This window comes from Polyodon spathula, chromosome 1 (genome assembly GCF_017654505.1).
Source record: "Polyodon spathula isolate WHYD16114869_AA chromosome 1, ASM1765450v1, whole genome shotgun sequence".
NCBI lineage: Eukaryota > Metazoa > Chordata > Actinopteri > Acipenseriformes > Polyodontidae > Polyodon > Polyodon spathula.
This window is the reverse complement of record NC_054534.1, coordinates 47,915,006-47,933,787: the sequence shown is the minus strand read 5'-3', so window position 1 is coordinate 47,933,787 and position 18,782 is coordinate 47,915,006. Positions and strand designations below refer to the sequence as shown.

Genomic DNA, 18,782 nt, shown 5'->3' with positions numbered 1-18,782 from the left:
ATATTGGGCAGGGCTGGCCCAAATCAGGTCTGATTGTTAACCAAAGTATTCAAACGGCTGACCCTAATTATTCCTTTAATTGGGTTGAGTTAACTAGGGGTGTGTGACAGAAATACAATGAGTTCTGGTTGTAAATCTCCCTCTCGACCTGTGAGGGAGCTAAATAGTGAAAATATCTGAACGGGCTGGCCTGACGGCACGTTTCCGAGGTCAGGAAGTCTGTCAGCCTGGATGGAAGTGAGACTCTGTTGCAGGAACGTTTTGACCCGGAAGGTAAACGAGGTAGCAGCTGCAAGCTATAGATGCAGCTGGAATCGTTTACTAAGGGATCATGTGGGGTTGCATAAAAGGGGCCAGAGAAATGCTAATCTTTTCCTTTGCTTGGGTTGTATACGTAAACCTGGAAGGACTGAGAGCTGCAGTAGAAACTGCCGAGGAATATTCGTGAGTGTTTGTTTTGAGTGTTAGTAATTGTCTTGCTTATTGTATCACTAGACGGAGAAGAACTGTCACCAAATAACCTGTTATCACCCACCACGAGCACTACTGCACTTACCCGGGACTGGTGACCGTGTTTTAGTATTGTGGGGCGAAAAACGTTTGTTTGGACTGTAAACCTGTTTGTTTGGCTCCGTGCATTACATATTGTGTATTGCTAGAGCGTTTTCCTTTTGTTGGTCACCAGACCCAGATTATAATTAAAACCCCTGTTTCCTACCGGATTACAATTGTTTGTGATTTCTTCTGCACTGCATAACCACTACACCTGTTCACAATCATTGGCCAAATTGCCACACGTGGTTTCAGAACTCTGAATGGATCTCAACGCACTGGTGGAGCTGCTGGAAGCTCTGGAACACAGACGGGACGTAGAGGAGAGTAGGAGCGCTATACTGCACTCACTGAACGGATAGGGCTTGCAATGTCCACAGCGCTAGCTCCTACCGCAACTCCCGTTATGTCGGCACCGAAGGCTCAGGCGTTGAAGATGTCGGCGGAGGACGACCTGGAGGCGTACTTGGTGGCATTTGAATGGCTGGCTACCACTGCGGCTTGGCCAAGGAAGTTCTGGACGAGCCAGCTGGGACCCTGCCTGATTGGGGAAGCTCAGACAGCCTACCAGGTTATGAGTGACCGCAACGCCGGCAGCTACGACCTGGTAAACAGGCCATCCTTCGCCGCCTCAACATAATGGCAGAAACCCATCTGGCACACTTTAGGGAGTACCGAAGATCCCCGGAAACATGCCCCAGGGTGGTCGCAGAGTGGTTGTGTGACCACATGGTGCACTGGCTGACCCCGGAAAATAAGGCCGTGGCACAGATGGAGGCAATAGTGGTGGAGCAGTTCTGCCATGTGGTCAGCACCGACACCCAGGCGTGGATACGGCGCAACAACCCCGACACCCTGGAGGAGACCGTGCAGCTGGCCGAAAGCTTCGAGGACTCCCTAGCTTCTGCCCGAGTGGAGATACTGTCGTCCCCTGCCCTTTGGAGCAGCTGACCTCTACCTCTCTCTCCAACATCACCACCACCATCCGTCCCTAGACCCAGACCTCTGAGACTGCCGACCCCAATGGGCCCCCTTGCCAGTCGGGAGGGGCCTTGTATGATCGATGTGGTTTTAGGTAATGTGAAAACTTGCACATCAGTGGACACAGGTTGTGAGCAAACCTTAATTCGGACTGTTCTCCTGGGCATTGTGTCGTGGCGGCCACAAGGTCAGGTGGGTATCTCCTGTACCCATGGAGACACAGCGTCATACCCCTCCCTAAAAGTATACTTATCGGTAGGACTGATAAAATGTCACTTCGTAGTAGGGGTGACGGAAAGGTTACCAAACCCAGTTATTCTGGGCGGAGACTGGCCAAAATTCCAAGAATTGGTGCAAATAATGGCAGTCTCAGCCACACATGTAAACATGGCAGAAAGAAGAAAAGGGAACGAATTGGTGATGTGTTTCCTTTTCACCCTGAAATGTTTTCCCCTATTTTCTGTCCTAGAAAAACGAATAAGGAGAGACGGACCGCGAAATGGGAGGGAGCATCTTTGAGACAAGGCTGGGGTCTGGTGGGAAAGTGCTTGAATGGTAACAAACGCCAGTCAAAGGGAGTTCGGAACACGGTGTGACTGAGAGGGCGAGGTTACTGCACCAACCAGGGCAGATGCTACTCTGGCCCCTCTCAATCTACCGGACATGGTGTGGGGCCAACACAATGACCCGTCACTAGTGCACGCTTGGGGGCAGGTCCGGTCTATTGAAGGTAAGGATGTTGAGGGCGCTGGGGCACTAGTATATCCAAATTTCAGTATCAAGGGGCGATTATTGTATAGAGTAAATCTAGCCGCAGGAACAAAACAGCCTGTAACACAATTATTGGTTCCCCCATCTTGTCGGACCGAGGTCATGAGGCTGGCTCATGATATCCCTTTTGCAGGGCACCTCGGAGCTGAGAAGACAAGGGTGTGGATATTGGCCTGATTCTATTGGTTAGGTCTTCATACTAATATGTCGATATGTAGCCACATGCCCAGACTGCCAACAAGTAGTGCTGGATCGAGTGCACCCCGCCCCTTTGGTTCCACTGCTGATTATTTCCACCACCTTTGAGCGCATTGTAATGGACATAGTGGGCCCTTTGCTGTCTTCTGACTCTGGGTATACACATTTATTCATAGTTGTAGATTATGCAACGTGATACCCAGAGGCAGTTCCATTGAGATCCACTAGCGTCGCTGCAATAGCCAACAAGTTAGTACAGATTATGGCCAGAGTAGGGATCCCTAAAGAGATTTTGACTGATCATGGAACCAATTTTCTGTCTAACATGCTACAACAATTTGTATAAAATATAAAAAATATGTCCCATCAGGACGTCTGTTTATCATCCACAGATGGACGGTTTGGTGGAACGCTTTAATCTGACCTTGAAGTCGATGCTGAGATGGTTTGTAACACAAGAGCAAAAACATTGGGCATCGCTTCTTTCCTACCTCCTTTTCACAGTGAGAGGTTCTGCAGAGTTCGACAGGGTTCTCCCCCTTCGAGCACCTGTACGGCCGACGGCCTCGCAGCATCCTCGATGTGTTCAGAGAGGGGTGGGAGGAGCACAAAAGCTAATCCAAAAATGTAGTGAAGCATGTGCTCCTATTAAGAGATTGCCTAGATTTGGTTGGTCATTTGGCCCAGGACAACATTAGGCTCAGCACCGGCAACAGCAGCATTACAACAAAAATGCACTAATTCGAACCTTTCGACTAGGAGACAAGATAATGCTGCTACTTCCCTCATCAGAATCGAAATTGTGTGCCAAATGGCAGGGCCATATGAAGTGATTCGGGCTATATGGAAAGTGAATTATGAAATTAGACAGCCCGATTGCCGTAATGAACGTGAAATTTATTGTGTAAATTTATTAAAGCCATGGCAGGCAAGGGAGGTCTTATTCATAGCCCCAGGCAATATAGAGGTTCCAGATCAACAATGGGAGTTGTGTAAGCTTATTGAGGAGTTCAGCGATGTTTTTTCTGACTTGCCCAGCAGAACTAATTTGGTTGAATATGACTATCTCTCCACCAGCTGTCGTCGTGCAAGAGAGACCGTACCAGATCCCAGAAAGTCGACGAAGTGGTGTTCGCAAAGAGGTAAGGGACATGCTCGAGCTTGGGGTGATTGAGCCTTCCAGGAGCGAGTGGTGCAATCCTATTATCATGGTGGCCAAGAAGGACGGCACCAACCGCTTCTGAGTAGATTTCAGAAAGGTAAACTCTATTGCCAAGTTCGATGCATACCCCATGCCTCAGGTCGACTAACTTCTAGATAGAGTGGGAAAAGCAAGGTTTGTCTCCACTCTGGACCTGACGAAATGATACTGGCAGATCCCCTTAAACCGCAGCTTTAGAGAGAAAACCGCATTTTCAACACCAGAAGGGCTGTTTCACTTTAAAACCATGCCGTTTGGGCTATAAGGTGCACCCGCTGCCTTTCAGACTGATGGACCAGGTTTTACACACACATCATGAATATGCAGTAGCGTATATTGATGACATAGTTATTTACAGCTCCACCTGGCGAGAGCATTTGGCTAGGATTGCAACCGTCCTTCAGTCTCTGAGGGCAGCCCAGCTGACAGCTAACCTGAGCAAATGTGCGTTTGCCAAAAAAGAAACTCAATATTTGGGATTTTTAATGGGGAATGGAAGGGTAAGACCCGTAGTCACCAAAATCCAGGCTTTGGTTGACGCAGCGATCCCCAGAACCAATACTCAGGTGAGGTCACTACTGGGATTAGCCCATTATTATCGCCGCTTTATCCCTGAGTATGCCACAGTGGTTAACCTGTTAGTTGACCTCACCAAAAAGAGTGCTCCTAATTTAATTAAGTGGTCAGCTGAGTGTTGGGGCGTTTGATGCGATTAAGCATAGACTTTGCCAGGCCCCTACTCTTATTACTCCAGATTTCACCAAGAGATTCATCCTCCACACCGACACATCACATGCAGGTTTGGGTGCTGTCTCTTGTCCCAAAAGGTAGCTGGAGTAGAACACCTGATACTGTACATCAGCAAAAAGATGTTACCTCGGGAAAGCAAATACTCTGTAGTCGAAAAGGAGTGTTTGACCATTAAATGGGCTACTCACTCTTTACGATACTACCTGCTGGGGCACTCGTTTGAACTTGTCACAGACCACGCCCCACTCAAGTGGTTAAGCACGATGGACAGCAATGCCCAAATAACTCTGTGGTATCTGGCATTGCAGCCTTTCATGTACTATACGGTACACCGTGCGGGAAAGGACCATCAAAATGCGGATTACTTTTCCTGGGAGGGGGGAGTAATGGGAAAGGTAGATTCAGCCGAGTGTACCTTCGGCTCCACTCTGAGCGGTGGGATATGTGACAGAAATACAATGAGTTCTGGTTGTAAATCTCCCTCTCGATCTGTGAGGGTGCTAAATAGCTAAAGAAACAGTATCTGGACGGGATGGACTGACAGTTCGTTTCCGAGGTTGGGAAGTCGGTCAGCCTGGATGGAAGCGAGACTCTGTTGCTGGAACGTATTGACCCGGAAGGTAAATGAGGTAGCAGCTGCAAGCTAGACGCAGCTGGAATCATTTACCAAGGGATCATGCGGGGTAGCATGAAAGGGGCCAGAGAAATGCTAATCTTTTCCTTCGCTTGGGTGTATACGTAAACCTGGAAGGACTGAGAGCTGCAGTAGAAACTGCCGAGGAATATTTGTGAGTGTTTGTTTGTTTTGAGTGTTAGTAATTGTCTTGTTTATTGTGTCACTAGATGGCTAAACACGTTCCGGAGCTGTTGCTTTTGGGCCAGCACAAGCCGGAACTGCACTGCGCGAACTGTCACCAAATAACCTGTTATCACCCACCACGAGCACTACTATACGCACCAGGGACTGGTGACCATGTTTTAGTATTGTGAGGTGGATAACGTTTATTGTTTGGGACTGTAAACCAGTTTGTTTGGCTCCGTGCATTACACATTGTTGTGTATTGCCGGAGCATTTTTCTTTTGTTTGTCACCAGACCCAGCTTATAAGTAAAACCCCCGTTTCCTACCGGATTACAATTGTGATTTCTTCTGCACTGCATCACCTCTACACCTGTTCACAATCATTGGCCAAATTGCCACAGGGGGGCAATAACTTTTTCACACCTGAAGATCGCATGTTTGATTACCTTGCACACCAAACAAATGAAAGAAGCACCAAACTTTGGTGTCATTTTTTTCTCTCAGACTCCCTCATATACTAATACAAGCCACAAAAAGATCGGACCAAATTCAATGTGAAAAATGTGCAAAAATGCAGAAAATCAGACTGGGGGAAAATACTTTTTCGCAGCACTGTAGGTTCATTTTTTTTATTACTAAGTTGTGTTTTCTGTTGTCCATGAATAAAAATACGATTTATGTACGATTGTCCTTGCATTAATTTTTCTCAATTTGGCCTTTAAGTAATTGTGGCAGTGCAGGGCCCTGTCTGTAAATATTGTTGTGTGGTGATTTGGTGGTGGTTGGCAGGGATGGGGTTAATTTCCTATTCCCGTCAAAATACATGAGAAAGAATGAGAATGTGGCTGGAGCCAATTGAGTAATTGATAATTAGGCTCCAGCCACATGCTATAAAAAAGGGGGACATTCCTTTGTTTGGTGGAGGTGTTTTGGGGTGAGTGTTTCTGTGTTGCTAAATTTGTTTTGTGTTACAAAGTTCAGTGAAGACTCTGCCCAGCCTGAACGGTTTTTGTTTGACCTTTTATTTTTGGCTCTGTGAGCAGTGTTTTGTTTGACTTTTTGATTTATTTTTGTTGATTAAAACAGCGCAGCACCGCTTTAACTGCAGTTTTACTGTCCCCAAGTCTCTGTCCTCCCAGCTGTCCTGTCACAGTAATTCACAACTATTTTCTTAATTTAATAATGTGCATTACTCAACACATTCTGTCTCAAATGACATGCCTATCGAGCCACAACCCCATGACATATTTTGAAGCTGCGCACAAAGGCCACCTCAAGCAAGGTCTCCAAGCCTGCAGTTACCAATCTCAAACTGTATCCCCTTGGACCACCTACTTGGTATTTGACAGCCTGCACAAAATGCACAAGGCATTTGACAAAGCATGACAATAAGCGGGTTTGTGAGATGATATTAAGAGAGGTAACCTATGATGCATGACGAGTGGTTTTTCAAAAGTCATGATAATAAAAGGGATATGATATTAAGCGAGTGATATAAAACTGTTATCTTTTTTTTTTTTTTTAAATGTAGAAATTCTCTCCTTTTGTACATTTTTGGTTAACGGACATGCACGCTTGCAGTCCTTGCCCCTCATGGCAGCACTTCACTCGCGTAATATATTTTTAGACAGGCAAAAAAGGAAGGAGGAAGTGAGTTTTAGGAAGCACTTGCACATACAGAAAGAAACACAAAACATAAAAATAAAAATGGCATAATCCACTCACTGAACACTCTGACCCAACCCGAACCCGAACTATAATATACAAACTACACCCGACCCGAACCTGAACTATAATATACAAACTACACCCGACCTGACCCGAGCTATAATATACAAACTACACCCAACCCGAACTATAATATACAAACTACACCCAACCCGAACCTGAACTATAATATACAAACTACACCCTAACCCGAACCTGAATTATAATTTATAAACTGCACCCGACCCGAACCTGAACTATAATATACAAACTACAGCCGACCCGAACGATAATATACGAACTACACCCGACCTGAACCTGAACTATAATATACAAACTACACCCGACCCAAACTATAGTATACAAACTCACCCGACCCGAACCTGAACTATAATATACAAACTACAGCCGACCCGAACGATAATATACGAACTACACCCGACCCGAACCTGAACTATAATATACAAACTACACCCGACCCAAACCTGAACTATAATATACAAACTACACCCGACCCGAACTATAGTATACAAACTACACCCGACCCGAACCTGAACTATAATATACAAACTACACCCGACCCGAACCTGAACTATAATATACAAACTACACCCGACCAAACCTGAACTATAATATACAAACTACACCCGACCCGAACCTGAACTATAATATACGAACTACACCCGACCCAAACCTGAACTATAATATACAAACTACACCCGACCCGAACCCGAACTATAATATACAAACTACACCCGACCCAAACCTGAACTATAATATACAAACTACACCCGACCTGAACTATAGTATACAAACTACACCCGACCCGAACCTGAACTATAATATACAAACTACACCCGACCCGAACTATAATATACAAACTACACCCGACCCGAACCTGAACTATAATATACAAACTACACCCGACCCGAACCTGAACTATAATATACAAATCTACACCCGACCCGAACTATAGTGTACAAACTACACCCAACCCGAACGTGAACTATAAAATACAAACTACACCCGACCCGAACTATAATATACGAACTACACCCGACCCAAACCTGAACTATAATATACAAACTACACCCGACCCGAACTATAAAATACAAACTACACCCGACCCGAACCTGAACTATAATATACAAACTACACCCGACCCCCTGAACTATAATATACAAACTACACCCGACCCGAACTATAATATACAAACTACACCCGACCCGAACCTGAACTATAATATACAAACTACACCCGACCCGAACTATAGTATACAAACTACACCCGACCCGAACCTGAACTATAATATACAAACTACACCCGACCCGAACTATAATATACAAACTACACCCGACCCGAACCTGAACTATAATATACAAACTACACCCGACCCGAACCTGAACTATAATATACAAACTACACCCGACCCGAACTATAATATACAAACTACACCCGACCCGAACTATAGTATACAAACTACACCCGACCCGAACTATAAAATACAAACTACACCCGACCCAAACCTAAACTATAATATACAAACTACACCCGACCCGAACCTGAACTATAATATACAAACTACAACCGACCCGAACCTGAACTATAATATACAAACTACACCCGACCCGAACTATAATATACGAACTCACCCGACCTGAACCTGAACTATAATATACAAACTACAACCGACCCGAACCCGAACTATAATATACGAACTACACCCGACCCGAACCTGAACTATAATATACAAACTACACCCGACCCGAACCTGAACTATAATATACAAACTACACCCGACCCGAACTATAATATACAAACTACACCCGACCCGAACCTGAACTATAATATACAAACTACAACCGACCCGAACCTGAACTATAATATACAAACTACACCCGACCCTGAACTATAATATACAAACTACACCCGACCCGAACTATAATATACAAACTACACCCGACCCGAACCTGAACTATAATATACAAACTACACCCGACCCGAACTATAGTATACAAACTACACCCGACCCGAACCTGAACTATAATATACAAACTACACCCGACCTGAACTATAGTATACAAACTACACCCGACCCGAACCTGAACTATAATATACAAACTACACCCGACCCAAACCTGAACTATAGTATACAAACTACACCCGACCCGAACCTGAACTATAATATACAAACTACACCCGACCCGAACCTGAACTATAATATACAATCTACACCCGACCCGAACTATAGTGTACAAACTACACCCAACCCGAACCTGAACTATAATATACAAACTACACCCGACCCGAACTATAATATACGAACTACACCCGACCCAAACCTGAAATATAATATACAAACTACACCCGACCCGAACTATAATATACAAACTACACCCGACCCGAACTATAAAATACAAACTACACCCGACCCGAACTATAGTATACAAACTACACCCGACCCGAACCTGAACTATAATATACAAACTACACCCGACCCGAACTATAATGTACAAACTACACCCGACCCGAACTATAACGTACAAACTACATCTGACCCGAAGTATAACATACAAACTACACCCGACCCGAACCTGAACTATAATATACAAACTACACCCGACTCGAACTATAGTATACAAACTACACCCGACCCGAACCTGAACTATAATATACAAACTACACCCGACCCAAACCTGAACTATAATATACAAACTACACCCGACCCGAACTATAGTATACAAACTACACCCGACCCGAACCTGAACTATAATATACAAACTACACCCGACCCAAACTATAGTATACAAACTACACCCGACCCGAACCTGAACTATAATATACAAACTACACCCGACCCGAACCTGAACTATAATATACAAACTACACCCGACCCGAACCTGAACTATAATATACAAACTACACCCGACCCGAACTATAATATACAAACTACACCCGACCCGAACCTGAACTATAATATACAAACTACACCCGACCCGAACTATAATATACAAACTACACCCGACCCGAAACTGAATATAATATACAAACTACACCCGACCCGAACTATAGTATACAAACTACACCCGACCCGAACCTGAACTATAATATACAAACTACACCCGACCCGAACTATAATATACAAACTACACCCGACCCGAACCTGAACTATAATATACAAACTACACCCGACCCGAACCTGAACTATAATATACAAACCACACCCGACCCGAACTATAATATACAAACTACACCCGACCCAAACCTGAACTATAATATACAAACTACACCCGACCCGAAGTTTTGGAATGGCCTAGTCAAAGTCCAGACCTAAACTCCGTTGAGATGTTGTGGCAGGACCTGAAACGAGCAGTTTATGCTCAAAAACCCACAAATGTCACTGAGTTGAAGCAGTTCTGCAAGAAGGAGTGGACAAAATTTCCTCCACGGCACTGTGAGAGACTGATCAATAACTACAGGAAGCATTTGGTTGCAGCTATTGCTGCTAACGGTGGCGTAACCAGTTACTGAGTCTAAGGGGGCGATTACTTTTTCACACGGGGGCACTGGGTGTTGCATAACTTTCTTTAATAAATAAATGTGTTATTTGTTCACTATCAGATTTTGGTTGAAGATCTGATAACATTAAGTGGCAAAAATACAGAAAATCAGACTGGGCAAATTCTTTTTCACAGCACTGTAATACTTCTTTGTGCAATAGTACATTGCTGTAACTGCACAATATCTCTAGGTCGTGCTGCAGGTCATGGGGAAGCCATGCGGGTTGAAGATCCTGGTGATCTGTCATTTGAGTTACTAGTTCTGAATAGATATATTTTTCACATATGTTAAAAATGCCCACAAACTGTATGCAGTAATGTACATTTAATACAAGAATAATTGTTCTTTAACTGAAAAAAAGAATACCTCAGTCAAATTCTGCAGATTCTGGGGGAAAAGGTCCTTTTGTTTCACATTCCTCTCTACTGGAGTGATTTGCAGGTGTATTGCTGATCAGTGTTTCTAACGGAATAAAATAATATTTTAGTTAATAAATAAATTGTATTTCCTTTTAGCATTTGTTTGTTTTATTTATTTTTAAAACAATGAATGGGTGTACAGTCAATGGGTGAACAATAGTGTACTTTTTTTGGGTATAAAGTTGCAAAACAACAACAAAGCTTAATTTAAAACAGAACAAGTCCACATACCTTCCAAACAAGGGCTTCAGTCCTCCATGGACGGGTACAAACAACACCTTCGAGGCTGTGTCCTGGATGGCATCCCAGTATGTTGTCCATTAGCTCAAAGTATTTGAACGTTTTTCTGCTGTTGCCACTTTTGTTGTTGGCGTCATTCACTTTTTTGTACTCCTATTTTAAGTTTTTATTTTCTTCAATTCCCATTGCCCGCACAATTTTTTTTTTCCAAAAAAGATTTCACACTGCGCCCAATAACTGCAACTACTGGATTTTCTGACCAAATGTTAAAGTGCTTCCATTTCCTCCGTCCCTAGGTGTACCTAAACGTGGCTAATGGAAACAGGGTGTTATTGTTGTGACCCTTCGGGCTCGGGTTGGGTAGCAAGTCTCTTAATTGCTAGATCTGGTTGAAAAAACACAGTTAATTGGCTGTTCAGCTAGTAAGGGGATTTCTGTCTGGTGGAGATAGTGGCAGAGATAAACCCTTACAATTCAAACTCTACCTTATGATTTTACCTTATGATTAAAGTAGGTCCTGTGTATTGGACAAGTTGTATATGTGAAAGACTTTAGATAGGACCTTCCCACAACAATATCTACATTTTTACCATTTTTTTTTTTAGTTAGCTCACTAACTAGTTAGAAGAGCAGCTGAAGAGACTTTGGAAGCTGTATCAAATATATTATCTTTGGTTCTGTGCTTTATTAATTTATAAAATTACAGGTTTTCAAGAATAAAATAACCACAACATACAGATGGGGTTGCCTATTTCAAGACCTGTTTACTTTCATCGCATATAACTGTTAGGCTACTTAATTGTTATCGCTGTATCAAAGCATTTTGATTTGATTTACAGTGGTTTACAGAAGTATTCACCCCCCTGCAATGTTTTCACATTTTGTTTGCACCTGAGCGTACGCCACGATGTGTAGAATCTACACAAACTACTCCACATTGATAAAGTAAAAAAATAATAATAATGCATATTGAATATAAATAAGGAATATTTACTTAGAAAAACAGATTAATCTCAGTTGCATAAGTATTCATCCCCTTTGCTACTGCAGCCCAGGTGCTCAGGTGCAAATCAGCTCAGGTGCAAATGATTTGTTTGAAATGGTGTGTGTACTCAAAGTGGTTTAACTTGTAGATAATTTTCCTCTCGTATATAAAGACTTTGAAGCTGCAACTCGCGTAGTGATCCAACAAAGCAACCATGAAGACCAAGGAGCTTTAGAAACAAGTCAGGGATAAAGTGGTAGAGGCACAGCAGGAGAAACGTACAAGAAAATTTCAAAGGTGCGGATTATCCCTCTCAGCACAGTGAAGTCCATCATTAAGAAGTGGAGGATGCATCATACCACCCAGACACTACCCAGATCAGGTCACCCTCCCAAACTGAGCAGCTGGGGAGGCAGGAAACTGGTTTAGGATGTCCTGCTTAAATGGGAGGAAATTCCCATTTAAGCAGGACAATGACCCGAAGCACAAATCCAAAGCCCCACTGGAGTGGTTGAACAAGAAGAGAATTAATGTGGCCCAGTCAAAGTCTTGACTTGAATCCAATTGAAAATTTATGGCGAGTCTTGAAGATTGCAGTCCATTGACGATCCCCAAAAAACTTATCAGAAATGGAGCAATTTTCCTGTGAAGAATAGGCAAAAATGTCACCATCCTGCTGTGCAAAGCTAGTAAAGACCTATCCAAAAAGACTCTCAGCAGTAATTGCTGCAAAAGGTGCTTTTACCAAGTACTGACTTGAGGGGCTGAATACTTATGCAACCAGTAAATTTCATTGTGTATATTTTCTTTGCAAGTTTTGCTGACATTTAACCTCCTCCTCCTCATATAAGTGTTCAGTGTAACCACTACAGCTTTGGATAAAAAAAGTTTGTTTGAAAAACTGCACACATTTGTAATTCAACAAAATGTGACATTATTGGTAGGGGGTGAATACTTCTGCAAACCACTGTAGAACAATGTATTGTAAATGCTGAATTACATTTTTTTTAAACAGGGGAAAAAAAACTGAATAAAAATAAAACCAATTTCATAGGGCCCTATGTAGGACTATACCACGGCACTGTATACTGTGAAAGCAGCATACCATGACATTCCCAATTGGTTTAGCGGACGGACACATCTGATTGTTAGAGAACCGGTGCTTGAGTAGGTTTTAATGGAAACCATATTTACATAGATTGCTTCACCAGTATTTGTGCCATTTTGAAAGAGCTGGTATGCCTGCTCTATCATGCAGTCTGCATAACAGTGTTTTTTCTGAGAGAGCCAGAGTCAAAGAATCTTTGACTGTCCACGGGTTAGGTGAAAACTCTACTTTTGGCTATCCGACTGAAAATCATTTTTTTTCAAATCTATTTACATGAATAAAATAAAGTTTGATATTTCTGAAACTGTTCTTTACTGTTAATTAATCAATCAGTATTCCAGAACAGTTCCAGGAATATCAAAACTAGTTTTATTCATGAAAAACATTTAAATAACTCTGGGCCTGTTGTTTCCCTCACATAATGAGTTGAAGCTTTTTTAATAGAACCCATTGTCTTAAATGTGTCCTCAGCTTGGAAATAACGGGTCAGTGAATTTGACAAAACAATTGCTTGTGTGATGAGTTCAAATGAAAAGACCCATCTATAGCAGCTTTTGAGTATTTGTTTATTTCTAGGTTTTATCACTTTACCCTCACTCTGTGTTGTGTTGTTTTTGCAAGTTCAAGCAGATAGACCAGGTGTTTGTTTGTTTGTTTGTTTGTTTGTTTCTTTCTCTTTCTTTTCCAGGAATGGGTTAACAAGCATTGTTTTAGTAGCAGAACCTGCACATTTTTTAGTCATAGAAAAACACCAGCTCTGCTTGCTCCAGCTGTATCTCCTAGTTGTGATCTTACACTGAACTGTATCATGCAGCAGTGTAAATGTGGTCCCGCACGCTTGTAACATGCACTGACCCAACCCAAAACCCGGTGGTATGCTGCTCTAGAAAGAGTGCAAAGAAGAGCGAGCAGAATTATTCCAGGTTTAAAAGGCATGTCATATGCAGACAGGCTAAAATAATTGTATCTATTCAGTCTTGAACAAAGAAGACTACGCGGCGACCTGATTTTCAAGCATTCAAAATCCTAAAAGGTATTGACAATGTTGACCCAAGGGACTTTTTCGATGTGAAAAAAGAAACAAGGACCAGGGGTCACAAATGGAGATTAGATAAAGGGGCATTCAACTTTTTTTACACAGAGAATTGTGAGGGTCTGGAACCAACTCCCCAGTAATGTTGTTGAAGCTGACACCCTAGGATCCTTGAAGAAGCTGTGTGATGAGATTCTGGGATAAATAAGCTATTAACAAACTAAATGGCATCCTCGTTTGTAAACTTTCTTATGTTCTTATAAGTACTATTGCTCCCCTCAGAAAAAAAAAAATATTACAAAGCCCAAAATTTACTCAAGATTTTGGGGAATTTCATAAAGGCTTTCATAACACATGCTACATGTATACAGTGCAGTTGTTTTGTAATCTGGGTTTAAAGAGTATTCAAGCATCTTGGACATTACGGACATTATTGTCATGAATCATTCCCGGGCCAGTTGAGCCTTAATTTACTCTGGATTTGATAGGCCTCAGCATAATGCTTTCCTTTCAGCACAATATTATTGCTTCCTCGGGTTCTTCTCAGCTGGATCTCCAGACTTCACCGACAATCAATCAAGGCTTTAATGAATCATTCCCTTGACAATTGCTTTCATGTTTTGTCAAATGGAATTTTCATAATTGTTCCAGGTTTGCTTTTAATTTCAAAGATAATTCAGTCTTTACTGCCTTGTAAGCAGTCCATTTTAAAGTATTTATATTTAAGCATCCCTGCCGTAAGGGGATATGTTTATGTAAATTTACCACCGATGCAGACACTTTTTCAACAACTCATATTGTTTAAATTGTTTGAGATTCAACCTATATATTCAGTGTTATTGAAACTCCTCTAGCAAAATGTTTATTGTATCCTTCAGTTTGACCTGTTACCTAATAATGGCAACCATTTTGTCGTGATGTGACTTTGGTTTCTAAATTTTAAAGACCCAATGCTTTGAGGCTTCACATTTGGAATATCTCTTAAACCCACCTGTTCTCTCTTGCTTTCCATGCTCCTTAAGCCTGATATCTGTTATTAGCTGTTGCTACTATTTCACGTGTTATGCATTTTCCACTGTATTGTATTATTTCAAGTATTACGCACTTTCCACTGTATTTAATGTACTATTTTATGTATTATGCTACTATTGTGTATTATGTACTTTCCACTGTATGTCATGTATTATGCATTTATCTATTAAGTATTATGGATTTTCTTGTATTTATTGTAAAGCGCTTTGTGATGGTGTTCCACTATGAAAGGCGCTATATAAAATGAAGATTGGTTGACTAATTGATAAAAAGGCAGCTAGGTTTGACTTTTGAAATTTCATGTGCCTAAGATTTGATGTCAGAAGCATTACAGTACTGTCTTTGTAGTACTGTTGCTACTGCTTGTGGTGCCAAGCACGCCATTTTACAGCAGCTACAGCAAGTATAGAACTGCATTTACACCAAATTCATGTATCTTAAAATAAATTGTGCCATGTCTTTTGAAACCATATTGGACCATGCTGATTTGTCTCTGTTTCTCTTTTGGCAGGCCATGGATTTCCCAGGGCATTTTGACCAGATCTTCCAGCAGCTGAATTATCAGCGCCTACATGGGCAGTTGTGTGACTGTGTGATCGTAGTGGGGAGCCGTCACTTCAAGGCGCACCGCTCAGTGCTAGCAGCTTGTAGCACACACTTCCGGGCTCTCTTCACAGTGACAGAGGGAGACACCAGCATGAACATGATCCAGCTAGACAGCGAGGTGGTGACAGCCGAGGCCTTCTCTGCTCTCATTGATATGATGTATACCTCCACGCTGATGCTAGGTGAGAGCAACGTCATGGACGTGCTGCTAGCTGCCTCACATCTCCACCTCAACGCTGTGGTCAAGGCCTGCAAGCACTACCTGACCACCCGCACCCTGCCCATGTCCCCCCCTGGCAGCACCAATAACGAGCGGGTCCAGCAGGAACAGCAGGCTGCCAGCTCCCGACTCCAGCGCTCCTTCCTGCTGCAGCAGTTGGGTCTCAGCCTGGTCAGCTCGGCGCTTGGAGGACAGAATGGGGCTGATGAGACCAATCCGATCCGGGGTGGAGGAGCAGGAGTGGTGGAACAGCGAGCATCCTTTCCCATACGGCGTTTTCACAAGAGGAAGCCCTCTGCTGCTGCAGCTGCTGCAGAGGACAGGTTCAGGCAGCGGCTGAGGCCTTCAGTTACAGCCGAGGAGTCCATGATAATGAGTGACATTGGTGGTGTTGTGGTGGACACAGGAGCCCATGCTCGTGAATACTTTTCCCCGGATTCTCTCAAGCTGGGTGATGGGCCAAAACTCGATGAAGGCCTGGGAAGCGTCTCATCGGTGGACAATGCAGATGATAGCACCATGATGTTCGAGCAACCCTACGGTAACCAAGAGGATGCTCAGCTGCCTAGCCAATCAGATGGTGGCAGTAACACTGGGCAACAACAGACCCGGAATGACCAAGCAGCTGATGATGGCAGCTTTCAGGTTCATGTCACCCCTGAGGATGGAGGGAAGGATATGGAAGCGCGGGATGAAAAGGAAGAGGAGGAGGAGCAGCACATGCATGTGGTGGTGAAGAATGAACCCCTGAGCTCCCCGGAGCCCCAGGATGAGGTCAGTGATGTCATCTCACAGGCTGAGGGCAGTGACCATGTGGAGCAGGGGGCTGACAAGATCGAGCTGAGTCCAGAGAGCAGCGACCGCAGCTTCTCGGATCCTCAGTCCACAACTGACCATGTGGGGGACAGGAGAGGAGTAGGTCCCACCAGCAATAGCAACCTAGATGGCAAGCAGAATTTCAGTATCTCCAGCTTCCTTAACAAGGGCAGGGCAGCTGGGGACAACTACAGCCAAGGCACTAATGACAATCTTCCCAACACCACCAGTGGGGAGTGCCGCATGGAAGGGGATACAGCCTACCTCCTGAGCCCCAAATCTGTCAATGGGCCTTCCCACCACCACCACCACCACCAGCACCTGTCAGGGGACAGCAACCCTTTCAGTGATTCTTCGGACGCTCACTTCCTGCGGCCGATGCAAGATGCAATGGGCCATGGCTACCGCGGGGCTGATCAGTTTGCATTGGACTTCCAGAGGTCCAGCCTGGGCCTACACTCCCTCTCCAGGTCTACCAAAGGAGTGGAAGGAGGTGGAGGTGGGATGCCAGCAAACATGGGTTTTCCAGGCTACCGTCGTATCGCCCCTAAGATGCCAGTGATGGGTGCCTCGATGCGAATGGATGGTACTCAGCTGCAGGATGCGTCATCTTCCTCGTCTTCCTTTGGAGGTGTTGGTGGAGGCAGCAGCTCCCACATGCTGCTCAACGGGGCAGCTTCCTCGGGTTACGATGGGGGTCAGCAGGTGGCGGCCCCTCCCCAGTTGACACGCGCCTCTGCTGACGTGCTGTCTAAATGTAAGAAAGCGCTCTCGGAGCACAATGTGTTAGTGGTAGAAGGGGCACGCAAATACGCCTGCAAAATTTGTTGCAAGACTTTCCTAACCCTGACAGATTGCAAGAAGCACATCCGTGTGCACACAGGGGAAAAACCCTACGCTTGCCTTAAATGTGGCAAGCGCTTCAGTCAGTCCAGCCACCTCTACAAGCACTCGAAGACCACATGCCTGCGGTGGCAGAACAGCAACCTGCCCAACACTCTGCTCTAACACCCCGTCTAACCCTTCTACTCACAATCTTCAACTCAGACTGGACCTACTTGCCCAAAACCTAAGCACAGATGGACGGCCATTACTTTCAGGGTTATCATGGACCTAACCCGAAGTGGGCAGTAGTCACAGTAGACAGCATAGTAGAATAGTCCTAACTTTATAACAAAAGCTATCACTGTTTATTTTATTGTTTTAAACTGCCAATAGTTTGTTGTACTTTTTTTATTATTATTTTGTTCCCACTAACTGCAATATAAGTTGTCAAATCAAACAGGACCCTGGCATTTTAATCTTGCATGAAAAAAATATATACAATGTATAAATAAATAGATAACATAAGCACTATTCATTTTTAACCTTTTTAGTGAGATGTGCTTTTTTTTTTTTTTTTTTTTTTTTAGCAATCCCATGGATTGATGGACTATTTCTCTTGTTTTCACTTTTTCTATAAATATATTTAAATATAGCATTATACATCCCCACGTGTTGCTACAACTGTTTAAAAAATGTACCGGTAATGTTTCTTTTCATTGTTAACATCCTGAAAACTGTTTACACTTACAACTTTAAAGTCTGTTTCAAAGCTCTTTTCAAAATGGCTGCTGTAGTGCGCTGATAGTGTAAGGATTATTGCCCACGTGGTCAAACAGGTAACACAGCAATAACGATCCATGATGTGGTGTGGAACAGAAAAACCGGAGCACTTATGTTTTTTTATTTTATTATTATTTTATGGCTTCCTGCAGTAATTTAGAGGACAGATCTCAAACTCAGTGCACTAGAGCGGCCA

The 18,782-nt window shown here is 43.5% G+C and overlaps 1 protein-coding gene across 4 annotated transcripts in view; it reads left to right on the top strand.

The window, feature by feature from the left end:
* Positions 1-18,305, top strand: part of LOC121319428 (zinc finger and BTB domain-containing protein 5-like) — a 33,053-nt gene extending 14,748 nt beyond the window's left edge. For 2 of the 4 annotated variants that reach the window (XM_041256855.1, XM_041256864.1), the window contains exon 2: positions 15,851-18,305. In XM_041256855.1, the coding sequence (XP_041112789.1) occupies positions 15,854-17,989 (2,136 nt within the window). In that variant the 5' untranslated portion in view covers positions 15,851-15,853 and the 3' untranslated portion in view covers positions 17,990-18,305. Of the gene's footprint in view, positions 1-2,002; positions 2,020-2,099; positions 2,264-15,850 lie in introns of those variants that run through there. The other 2 variants (XM_041256871.1, XR_005950702.1) reach the window with 2 other exon arrangements.
* Positions 18,306-18,782: the final 477 nt, after the last annotated feature.